Genomic DNA, 13,357 nt, shown 5'->3' with positions numbered 1-13,357 from the left:
AATAATGATAATAATAATAATAATAATAATAATAATAATAATAATAATAATGTCTTCTTTATCCAGGGTATCCTCTTCAGTGTTGCCACTGCTCTACCAGAAGGCCCTGCCATTATCATTACCTTGGCGTTGCCATGTTACCATTTATACACTTGGGTCGAGAGGGACATGGTGGGTAAAAACGTCTTGTCCCGATTAGGAGTCGGGAGTCTCGTCCACTATGCCACAGCGCCCCCTGTATCATGTCATTCCACTGACCTACACCTTGGTGTAGGTCAGTGTGTCATTCACATCTCAATCTCCTACGTTCGTGTTGACGGGTTTTCTGAGTCGCCATTACACCGGCCATTTTGGTGCCCCTGCACATTTTCTGTATTCACGATGCAGATTCAATCAACATGAACTTGATGGACAGGTTTTGATGGGCTGTCGAAAACTTCAGCTCCAGCTTCTGACAAATTTAAACGTGAACACGATCTGTTTTCACTTTTTTCTTTCATCCCTGTGGCACTGTGGCATAGTAGATAGGACTCCTGACTTTCAATCGGACGTCCCGAGTTCGAATCTCGCCAAGTGTAAAGTCCTTGGACCTATGTTTTCACTCACCATGTCCTTCTCGACCCAGATGTACAACTTAACTGGTACCTGGTAACGCTAGGGTAATAATAAGGGCAGAGCCCTCTGGTAGAGCAGTGACAACATTGAAGATGCTACCCTGGATAAAGAACATCACTATTCTTATTATTATTTCTGAAAGTGCCTCAGCCTCAGAAAAGAGACGGAAATGGGGGGGGGGGGGAGAGGAGGTTGGGTGTAGAGTTAAAAGCTTAAGACATTTTTGCTGCCCTGACAATAGGGACCGTAATGTCATCACTCCCAAGTAATTCTGGAAGAAGAGGCATATCCAATTGAACCCTGGGCCTTAAAATAGCCAACCCCATCACATTATATCGTTAACATATCCGATGCAGACATGTCCCGCCATATGCTTGCAATTATGTCAATGTACGATGGACTCATTTATGCTGGCACTTGCTCTACTTTCCAATTGGATTGAAGAAGGAACATCAAAGGGGAAAAAATGAAAGCACGCTCACGCAGATATCGACCAAATATAATTATTATTAACATTTCACCGCCCTGTCTGTGCCTTGTAATGGTAGCCGAATTAAGAGTAGCCATTGGGGAAAACAGAATCTAAACATGATCTAATTTCCCCTTCCTACGTTGTCCCTCCCGCCCGCATCTCTTCATGAAAAAAAAAAAAAAAAAAGAATTACACGCGCCATGTTTCTTATGCGCCAACTTCCCCCGGCGACTCCAAATATGTACGCGATGCGTGACACAAATCGGGCGAACGAGCCTAAAGGCACAAAGCGCAAGATCGTGTAAATTTGAACTTAATCATACTTGCGACGAGCAGCTGGTGTTCCGTATCACAGAGTCATTACTCTTTAACCAGCACGGACAAACGGATAAAAGCGAGGCTCCTGAAGTGATATCAATCCTCAAATAACTTCAGGTTCCTCAACCACAGCTTTGTTTTACAAAATTAACGCCTCTGGGCCTTTGGGTATCGCCGAAACGCGTTTACTGGCGCGATGGATCTCATTAGCACGGCATGGATGTAATTGTGTTGGGTATCAAAATATTTGGCGTGACAGGGAAGCCTGAATCACAGATGAATTCACTTTAGCCTGCAATGATTGAAATCATGCTGATACCCTGCCGCATCCTATAAGTCCCCATTTTCGCTTTCAATTTGGTTCCCCTCACGTTAGATGTAACATTCACGTATTTCATAACAATCTACAGAGGGAAAGGCATGAAACACAAAGAGAGAGAGAGAGAGGGGGGGGGGTTCAGTGGCTAGAGTAGAGTGAAAAAGCAACAACACACATATCCTGGTAAGCTGTTGGGGGGGGGGGATATACGAATATGATACATTGAACATACACTCGCATAATATCACGTTGGTGTCGCTGTTCTGCAAGATCCACTTGATCACTAAAATTTTACAAAACATAATGACAGTCCCAACCGGTTGAAATACGTTTAGTTTTCATTGACATAGATAAACAAAGCACATTAACAAGGGACAATAATATCAAAAGGAATGCTCATTTGGAGCAAACTTACGTACAAAATGTAACTTACGACTTGCCTATCTTGAGACTTCTTTGTTCGGAATTCACCCACGTATTTGACCCAGTTATAACCTTCATCTCCCGATCAAGTTAAAAGATTTCAAGCAGTATATCACTCGACGGGCATAATAGTATCGAGGGAATCATAGTTTATACAGGCAATGTATACCTTCGTTAACAAATTTACGACCCTTTTATTATCAATCACATTAGGGCTGTCAAGTTTATATAGCATCTAATTATACACCGTAATTTTCGGTCCTAAACTAACCCACTGGATGGCTTGTGACGAGATGCATGCACACAGCTTGACATCGGGGTAATTCCCAGGATGAAAATGGATGGATGCTCAAAATTCCACAACATAACAGCAACAACAGCCATGCGATTCTAGTGACCTATTGTGCTATAAATTACGAATACTGCAAGTGTGCCGAAATTTACTTGAAATCACATGAGGAAAAACAATGTTCATTTTCCTTTTCTTCAAATATTTGTATCGCTTTCTAAGGAAAGAATTCGAAACGACAAGGTGCTATTTGTACAATCCTGTTCTGGGAGAGTGCTCTTTTAAAGGAGATTAATATAAATTGCTTTCTAATGTCAGTTCACGAAAAATTTTAGACAACGTTCTGCTTGTACAACACCACCAATACTCGGGGGAAAAAACACCGACAACAACCAAACTAAACTATATTTCATTTGAATTTTATCTCTGCATCTTTCACAAAGTAAATGTAATATTGCGAAAATAAAAAAGTCTTCAAAAACCATTATCAATTTGAAAACATTGTATAAAAATCACACATTATACGTAAATTGTCATAATCATTATACAAACACTTGGAAAATAATTAATCATTCAGTCAAATTATTAAAAACAAATGCAGGAGGCCACCATTTCAAGCGGAAGCTTGATTTTTATGACGGCCTTCTCTCACACGAACAAACAGCTCATCATGCTATCATCACGAAACTTGCGGCGTAAATTCACATAGTTCAGGTTCGGGTTCAGGTTCAAATTTAAAGCTGTTTCAGCACTTACCCTCCTCTTCGCCAGTTTCGGTGTTAACAGCTCTGCACTGCTTACAACTCAAGCGACAGTTCTGCAACATGTACTGCGGGTTGCGTTCACACTCGCCAATTTTGGCCCAGCGCTTGCAGTTTGATGTTCTGTCGATGCACGCTATTGAAGGAAATTGTTCACACAAGATAAAAGTTGTATGATTTGGGAGAGGTCACTTACTCAGTGTTCGCCTATTACATAATAGGCCCTAATTATCGTGAAATACATTCTAAACGCGTTGTAATACACGGTAAGCCAACGAGCACAATGACTGCTTTGGAGTTAAGTCTGGGCCGTTGCACGATCCACTAAAACTCAACCAATAAACATCTGTTCAATGAACAAAAATCACTGATGTATCTCTGGCTATATTTACGCTTGCATAACTCACTTTGAACGGCAGAAATCGTTATTTAAAATAACTGCATATTCATACAATTTTAGGGCAAACTATTAGGGGAAAAAAGAATTTAAAACACTAAACCCTTCTAGCAACATCTGGAAGGAGCAAAGGCGCATCAACGGAAAGATTGACAGAATAAATGTTGTCACATTGCAATATACAGCCAGTTTACAGGCCTGGAGGGAAAAGGTGAAAGTTCTCTCACGGTCCTTAAAGACCTTTCATATACGTTCGTCATAAACTTAATAATATGTTCGCGATCAGTGCAGACGTTGCAATCTCGATACAGCGGGCCCTTTGAGGGAGGATGTAGTTAAACACATGAATGCGTGTACCCCTGATAATATTCCATCTCTTGATTTACAAACTGAACACATTATACAAGGCAAAGAGAGAAAGAGAAAACAACAACAACAACAACAAACGCAAGGACGATCAAGACAACAACGACAACAAAAGCGCGTCATCAATAGAAATGTCCGGTGTAGGTAAAACACACGTAAATTTTTTGCCAGACCGCCATACACTCACCTAGCCCGTCCCCGTTGGCCAGGGCGATGGTACACCTGTCACAGCTAAAGGGGCAGTACTTTGTCATCCACTCCTTGTTGCTGGTGCATTCACCCATCATGGACCAGATCGGACAGTAGTAAGGGTCAGTATCTTCGCATCCTAATAGGGATAATCATAATGATAATGATGACGATAATGATAACAGCAATAATGATAATAATAATAATAATAATAACATCAATATCGGTCATAATAATGATAATAATAATAATAATAATAATAATAATAATAATAATAAAAATAATAATAATAATTATCATTATTATCATTATTATTATTATTATTACCTATCATTATCGTTATTAAAGTAGTAGTAGTGACAAAGCTGATGATGATAATAACAATAATAATAGTAATGATGACTAAAAATAATAGCAATAGTTGTAGTAATAATATTAAAATGAAAAAGTGAAAATCATTTTAATAGTTATAATTATGTAATGATATCAGTACCACATTCTACAAATATTATTAACAACGATGATATTTAAGCATCACCATCATCGCCATCATCATTTTCATGTTCCGAATTATCTTCACCATCAATACAGTGGGATTTCATTTCAACATAGGCCTAATTATCGCTGCTATACAGGGACGAGTATATAACAAAGATGGGGTACCACCCTCTCAGCGCAAAGATCTCTACACGGGAGCAGCGAAATGAGAAGCGGCATGACGGCGACAAAGCGCACGACGAATGTGACAAAACAAATCATTCGTGTATAGGAAGAAAGATGTGACTGTGTGATTAATAGCGTCAGACAGTCGACAAACATTACCTCCTGCAAGGCTATTCACATTATATCGTGAGGCAGTCGCACTCAACATGACTGTGATTGCAATGTAGGCCTACATGTTTATACCTTCCTACATCTTTGAAAGCACTGCAAATCAATATTTCATTTCATTTCATTTCATTTCATTTCATTTCATTTTCATTTCATTCATTTCTTTAAGCACGGCGACATACTTCAGTCCGGAGACTGTTCTTCCGTTGGTCCGTCTTCACGCGTATAGAAGATTTTAATTCATTTTTAGTTTTCTTCTTGTGGCATAAGACGAATTGAGAAGTCGTGAGAGACATTACGGTCACGTGACCTAAGAGACTGTCAATTACACCAGCCCAAAGGACAGAAAGTTGAGATTTAATTCAGAGATACTAACATTGAAATCATAGCTCCCACCGATTCATCTAATCTGCTCCATAGTTTCTGTCGCGTGCACTTTACTTGTCGGCCGAAAGAAAAACACACGCCATAATTATAACCTTAATGAACGTCCCAGGATACGACATTTTTTTATTTTGTTTTCCTTCACAATCAAAAGTGCACAACAGACAACTTCATAGCCGTCTTATACTCTTCTGACGCGGAAGACTGACGCCAAACTATATGCGTTTGCTAATAATGAAGAGTATAAAATGTGACCAGCAGAAAATAACTAAAGAGCAAATAATTCGCCTATAATTGTGACACAGTGCTATGGAGGAAGGAACGAAAGCGTATCTACGTGTATGGAAAATTACAAAAAGGCAGTTAGCCAACTAGAGCAGGAAGAATTAATCGCAGAATCAATACTGAGGCATCACCACGTAATGCTTAACAACTTCCGCGGTATGAGTTTAGTGCAATTGCATAACAAACAAGATAATTTGTCTTCTAAATTCCACATGCTTCAGTGTGGACAGTTTGCTGTCTTAAGTACGTCACATAACGCCAAAGAACAATGACTTAATACTCATAGATCAATTATTGTATAATGCACTTGCATGAACAAATAATTACTATACAATGTAAAAAAAGCCCATACCTTAAAGTTGAATTGAGAGTAATGACAGAGTAAACTGTGGCAAAGTATTATGTCTGTGAAATACGATCGAATGAACAACGACTAAACGCTATAGACCCCGATGCCGTTACGTCAAGCAATTTATTCGGGTAATGGCATGAATGGTGTGATGGAAATTCAATCAGCTGGAACAATAATCGTACTTACAAAAATTGAAAAAAAAAAGAAGAAATAATGGAACTATAATTGCACTGTAAGAGTGTTACGATAAGCTTTCTCTTAAAATGCTTTTTTTTCCCAACGCCATTTTCCTGTAAAATTTTCTGGTGTACGAACCCGGTATACAAGAACATAATATCAGTTCTGTATTATTCGTATCCATTTAAAGGCATGGCGGATATGTTTCCTAATTTGCGGTTTCAAAGATTAGAAATTACTAGATGTGGGTAGACAAGGAAATATGCATGCACTTGACTTGTATGAGTTTGTATTTTTCATGACATGGGAATGTTGAGAGTAACTGAACTCATTACACCCAAACAATCGAATCTAAAACGCCCTAACGATGAAATTAGTGCCATTTCCCTCCCTCCCCCCACCCCCCCCCCCCCCCCCCCCGGGGTCGGGGAAGGGGTAGGGTGAATAGAGGGTCAGGATGTTGGGAGGACAGCATGGAGGGAGAGGAGAACTTACGGCCACACTTGTAGAGTATGTTGATTCTGTAAGCGTCGATGTGGCTGAAGTCGTCCCTGTGTCCGACGTCGCCGATCTGGTAGGTCGGGTAGCGAGGTCCGATGGTTACCGAGTTGCCGTCGTGAGAGAAGGCCGTCAGTGGGTAGTGCATCAGTGACAGAAAGTCGTATCCAGTGCCGAGGGTCTGCACGTGTTCGTTGCTGTACTTCCGGAAGTTGTTCGTGAAGCCTAATGAGAGAGTGTAAGTGAACGAGAGAGAGAAAAACCCAAGAGAGAATGAATAGTAATGTGCAAGTGAATATGCTAGAAAGACATTGTAGTTCGGACGATTTGGGGATGAGGTGTGAGAAGCGAGAAAGAGCTATTTTGGCGTTGCTTATTTCGAAAGAAGGGAGTGTTCACAGGGAAAATGCAAAAGATGAAGCTACCGGGTGAGAGATAAAGGAAATGGCCAGGTCGTCATTACTCTCCCAGCACCCACACAATCCACATTGCCACACCCCTGTCAAATGGGATATTGTGGGTAAAACATGTTCGCGAATTAAGTTGGCATGGAATAGGATTTGGATTAGGGACCTCCCACGCAAGACCCTAGAGCTGTAACCACTACACCGACGTGCAGGTAGTAAGAAGTTGATTAATGAGATGGTTAAAGCGGGAGAACCTCTCTCCTCACCTTCCTTGATATTCTGCCAGTAGATCTCGATGTAGCCGTCGCGGTCGGGTCGGTTGTGCTCGTGTCTGAAGCCGATGGCGTGCATGAGTTCGTGCATGATGACGCCCCGACTGCCGCGGCAGGTTCCCGACAGCGAGATCTTCTGACGACCACCAGTCCTACCGACCATTGACCAGCACCTGTTTCAGTGACGAGCACCAACAAACACGATCGTCAGCAACAGACGCGATCGTCAGGGAACCACTCTAAAAAAAAAACAAACTACTGTACACCTTATATAGTATCCCACAGGTTAATAGATCAATGCCCTGTGTCATGAACCGCAGCACATAACTACAGCTTGAATGTTTTTGTTCAGGTTATTGCTATGGTAACTGCAATTATCGTTGACTGAAAATTGCAAACCTCTTTAGCCCTAGCTTATGAATGTTTGTAAGTTCAATGAAGAGATGGCATATGCCACCATAGGCTAGGTGATAGTGGACATTGATTTACATGTACTTGAATATGGAACTGCTGTCATAATGACGCTTAATTTGTACAGGTTTAGTGTCTTACTGGACAGTCTAAACTCAGAGAATGCATTCTATATCTTTTACGTCTATGATATCGTGATCATTCACTGTCATTTTTGCATTTCTAAACTGGAAGACACAGGCTTTTTGATAGCACATGCACATAGACACGCACACATACATACAAACCACCATTATTAAACAAAGAAAGACAAAATAGCTAAACGTTGTAAAAAACAAATAAACAGACAAGCACAAATCAAGAAAGAAACAGTTTCAAAACAAGATGAAATTGTATATAAATTCAAACAAAATTACACCGCAGCCAATGTTTTAATTGCCACATAAATTCATGTATACTCCCGATAAGACACGTGGATCAAAAACGTGATAGTTAACTAATAGATCAAAATGTAGAGTGGGGTGGGGGGGGGGGGGGTGATAGATGGTGGCACCCATGGGGTGTGTCGTCTATTCACGCCTTATGGAATATAACAACATAAGATGGCGCCTGTCTGACACCCAGGATGACCGAACTCTGACTCCAAAGTTCTCTGACGTACCCCAGCGACTGAGTGAAAAGGATGTAGTCTCGCTCGATGGTCCGTGGTCGGAACCGAATGCAAGTCATCTCGTGGAATCTTTGCATGGCATCTAGGATCCGCTTCTTGTGCTTGTCGGCTGCGAGAGACAAAAAAAAAAAAAAAATGCATAAACCACGTTGGTCATCCCTACTGAATTTGCATACTTCCAACTTTGTTTGCAACAACTACTATCCCCACATCGATCCTCGATTTATAGTATCATACATACACGCGTAATATTATACAATGTACATAATACGTAGCATAATCAAAGTATAATACATTTCTATAATACTTTCTATAAGTTGAATACGCTGAAACATCCAGCTTGTTATAATCTGTTCTATGAAAACAACGTAGGCATACGATGTAGATTTATGTACGGTGTCGGTCACACTAGCTAAAAACGAACTTCATGATAGCCAACGAGACAAAAAAAAAATCTGAGGAAAAACCTGCACAACGACAGCATATTTATGAATCTTACTAAAATTACTATAAATCTTAATACATTAGTCTTATTTTGAATACTGCAATGAGAGTTACTCACTGAAGTAACCGTCGATGACGTAGGGAATGGCAGCACCAGGCCACAGACTTTCTCGATCACGAAGCGCATTTCGACGTTTCTGTCGTAGGAAACATAAGAAAATAAGCGACGATTATACAAAAGATCAAGTTGAAACTTACTGATGGAGGCGTAACTACATGTTTTCTTTCTTTCTTTCTTTCTTTCTTTCTTTCTTTCTTTCTTTCTTTCTTTCTTTCTTTCTTTCTTTCTGTTGTTGTTACTATTATCATTATTACTACTATTGTTGTCAAATCCAGGTATGCTCTAGATTGAACCGTTCTTCCATTCTAACAAAGAGTAAATCTTTCCAAAAGAGTCAATACTCCAAGACAAATCCAAAAACTCGTTTTCAGTAAATACCGCCCCATATATCTAACAAATAAATGCACATAAATATAATCATGTATTACATAGCATGTGTGTACACACGTTTCGTATAGAAACGTATATATTCTTCATTCGTTCTTTTGTAACCTTGCTCAAGTGGTTTTATGCCAAAAAAAAAGGAGGGGGAGAGAAGACAAGTAGTCCAAGATAAATAAAAGAAATCGAAGGGAAAAATTAGCTCATGAAAAATGAAGGAAGTGTTAAAGGACTACACCATTTCGCCTTAAAGGGACATTCCAGATGATTTTCATAATTCCACATCATGTAGTACATAAATCAGCAACTCCATGTATAGATTTGTAGAATTTAGTGTGGTTATTGAGCAGAGAAACAATACTTTGAAAAACCTTAAACAAATTACACTGAACAAGGATGATGACATAGGAGGTTCACATATTTCAAAAATGTAGCAGTTCAATTCCATTACACTACCGCTTGCTTGTGAGTTCACCTGTGTATAATCTATGCATGCCTTCTTCTATTGTTCTGCTTCCTTGAGCCCCAACTCATGCATTCTTATGGTGACTCTGCCATGTCATCATCCTTGTTCATTGCAATTTGATCCAAATTTTGAAAACATTCTTATTCTTCATCCCAATTATCACAAATTCTGAAACTATGTCCTCAATAATAGGCTAACTAATTTATAGTTGTTTAAATGAAAAAGTCTGAAAATCATCCGGAGGTCTCCTTTTATCATATTTGGCATGTTTTACCCTCTTGCTTTCATGCTCCTCAAGATCCTCCACGTAGATATCTCCGTCGATAAGATGACCGTGCTTGCCGATTTTACTCCCCTCTGTTCGGACAAAGAAGGAGTGGAATAAACCGAGATATGAATCACAGAATTTTGTTCACATCACGAGGAAAGAAGTTAATAAATAGCCAAAATTGTTCGAGTCAAAGTATAATTGTGTTTATTGTAATATACCATCACGGTGCGTATTTAATATGGTGCTACAATGAATGTAAATGCATGGTTGACTTGTATTGATTCATAATACCCTGATCGTCACATATATGATCACAGGAATATCTAAATATCATGTGGCATATATTTTCTTCTACTACTGTTTTTTTTTTTTCAGATTACTTAGATACGCCCCCCCCCCCCCAAAAAAAAAAAAACCTTCCACACCAAGATTTTGCCGGTGACATCATCTGTCAATCACAGCTAAAGTAAAAGACAATGGAATACGCCATCCTTTAAACTACTTGCATGTTTCCCTGCCATGTCTTTGTTAATCAAATTGATAACTATTCAGATCTAAAAAGAGATAATGCACACCAATTTCAAAGCAAATGGTAATAAAGACTAATACAAGTCTGTTCTCCACCAATTTTTATTCCAGTTACAAAATGTATACATCAAGAGCCTAAGTAAAATCTGTCGCCTCCTGATTACCCCACCCTCTTTTTTTTTTCTCCGTGTACAATTGTCTTCAAGGTACAGTATTGGTGGAGATGAAAATTAGGCTTTTAAAATTTTGCGAGATACCAAGAAAACACTTATGATATAGTACAGAGTATACCATTCTAAGAGGAATTCAAAGTTTACTTGATGAAAATCGGGTTTGGAATGACTGAAACATCCAAAAACAAAGTAAAACAAAGCGATCGCAATAAAGTGTGGGTCCCACACTTTATCAGAATCGCTTTTTTTTGGATATCCCAGCCATTTCAAAACCAATTTTCATCAAATAAACGTTGAATTCCTCATAGAATTACATGCTCTTTCATATGTCAAAAGAGGTTTCTCATTATCTCACCAAAAAAATGTTAAAAACCTGAAATTAGGTCTCAACCAAAACTATACGATCCCTTTGATCTTTTTTTTCTTGCTTTTTGTTGCTATTGTCATGATTGTGTGCGTCTTTCTTTACACGGCGGGCACTCGTGGAACCCTTCTGAGAATTGAACTCTCCAATGCACCGAGGCATGTCTTTCCTGCTCCAGCCCACGATTTTCTGGCTCGAGGTAAAGGCCAAGAAAACTCAGAAATAGAAATGAGGCAGGGATTAGACGATTTTCTTTTCAATCATGCTCAATTTCCAGCAGAAAATCAGCGGCCTCGCTCCATCAGCTTGCCAAGAATACGTATACCGCCCGCACGTGGGCCGCGATTTGACTGACTGATTGACTGACTTGACTGACCGGGTAACCTCTTGAGCGAGTAAATACAGAGGGGATCACTCGCAGAGATCCACCGCTGTCCAATAAAGCTCAATTCTAAATGAGATACATAATTGAGTTATGCTGGACTTCGACAGAGATAAGACAATCAACAGGAGTATCTTCCCCCTCACAATCGGACTGACGCTGAGAAAAAAAAGAATAACTTTATGATTACTTTCTGGCCACCAACAAATCAAATTCCGGTCTGAAGCTGATCACGTACATTCCTTTCGACTCACCAAAACGTTGCGTTTCAAAGCATACAAAGATTCCGCATCGCAGGTATTGATGTATAAAAATGATCAATTATGTGAGTAGGCCTACTGTTCCAAAATGATGGCATGTCTTTATAAAGCTTTACAATCTTAGGATTTGCGACATTGATTTGCTTGTCTACCGAGCGTGGTCATCTTCCCAAAATGCGTTCAATTTCAAGTGAATGACGAAAATAACGAGATTCCAATGATTTGGCTCTACCTTTTTTATGCGAAATCAAGATAATTATGGTAATTAATGACATCATGTGTGCATGTGTGTGTGTGTGTGTGTGTGTGTGTCATATTCGCACGTCTTTTGATAGAATTAAAACACATTTTCTCTAAACATCCCAACATATAAATTCCATATCTTTATCTTGTTATCTAGCACCTATTGTCTAGGACAGAAATTGCTGCAAAAGATGAACATAACAAAGAGAGATAAGCAGAGACAAAGAGAGAGAAAGAGAGAGAGAGAGAGAGAGAGAGGAGAGATAGTCGGAGTACATCCGTGATCAGAGTGAATACAAGATTCAACTTTGCACCTTTAACCTTTACGGGTGCTACTTTGCACTTTTCAGACCAGATGTCGACCTTTAAAGAAGCAACTGTGCACCTTTCTGGTCTGAAAGGTGCAAATTTGCACCCGTAAAGGTGTCCGCAGTGTGTGACACCAGTACAGGAAGACTGAAAGGTGCAAAGTTGAGCCACATTTTCTTAGAGTGTACCTTTTGAATGTCTCCAGAAATCTCAGTCATTCTATTCATCTGTCAGCCAAATTGCCTTCGTATTCGCAGACCACGAATGAATGACCACGGTATAATGAGTGGATAGTTGGAAATAAAGATTGCTGTGGCATAGTGGATAAAACCCCTGACTTTCACTCGAAGGGCAAAAGTCTGAATCCAGTCCAGTGCTTACGTATTTGGACAAGATTCTTTTACCCATCATGTCCCTCTCGACTTAGGTGTGTAAATGGGTAGGCTACCTAGTAAAACTATATAACTATACAATAGTTAACAACACTAAAGGTGCTACCTGGATAAAGAAGACCATAATTATTATGATGCTGATGTTGATAATGATGTTTTCTGATGATGATGATAATGAAGAAGATGATTGCCATTATTATAAATATTTTGACTGTTATTATTATTATTATCATTATTATTACTATTAGTTGTAGTAGTTGTAGTAGTATCAGTAGCTTAGTATAGCCCCTAATCTTTAACAGATCTTCATTAAAATTCTGCAGAATATTCCTCAATCAGTGTCACGTTTCTATCTACCACCAATTAAATAGATCAGGATCAACACTTTGAATAATATATTCTGAAATGTGTGTGCGATGGGGCCATGATTTACCTTGGTCATGCATGACCCATATGATACACGGCGTGGTTGTACATGGACTTCATGGTTGGTGGCGACCACATACTCCATGTTTATCCTCACATTGTTTTCAGTGACATTTTCGTCTTTGTCGCTGCGTACTTGGTTATGCATGGTGTATGTCAAA

The 13,357-nt window shown here is 39.4% G+C and overlaps 1 protein-coding gene across 1 annotated transcript in view; it reads right to left on the bottom strand.

The window, feature by feature from the left end:
* Positions 1 to 13,357, bottom strand: part of LOC139712366 (zinc metalloproteinase nas-14-like) — a 134,146-nt gene that overhangs the window by 13,396 nt on the left and 107,393 nt on the right. The window contains exons 4-10 of the mRNA XM_071624197.1: positions 10,123 to 10,205; positions 8,999 to 9,077; positions 8,428 to 8,545; positions 7,350 to 7,528; positions 6,674 to 6,901; positions 4,148 to 4,288; positions 3,193 to 3,333 (exon numbers count right to left, since the gene is read on the bottom strand). Of these exons, the coding sequence (XP_071480298.1) occupies positions 3,193 to 3,333; positions 4,148 to 4,288; positions 6,674 to 6,901; positions 7,350 to 7,528; positions 8,428 to 8,545; positions 8,999 to 9,077; positions 10,123 to 10,205 (969 nt within the window). The remainder of the gene's footprint in view (positions 1 to 3,192; positions 3,334 to 4,147; positions 4,289 to 6,673; positions 6,902 to 7,349; positions 7,529 to 8,427; positions 8,546 to 8,998; positions 9,078 to 10,122; positions 10,206 to 13,357) is intronic.

The sequence above is a fragment of the Diadema antillarum genome, unplaced genomic scaffold, assembly GCF_040938485.1.
Source record: "Diadema antillarum isolate AM-2024a unplaced genomic scaffold, OU_Dant_1.0 seq00001795_RagTag, whole genome shotgun sequence".
In the NCBI taxonomy this organism is placed as follows: Eukaryota; Metazoa; Echinodermata; class Echinoidea; order Diadematoida; family Diadematidae; genus Diadema; species Diadema antillarum.
This window is presented reverse-complemented; position numbering and strand designations above follow the sequence as displayed.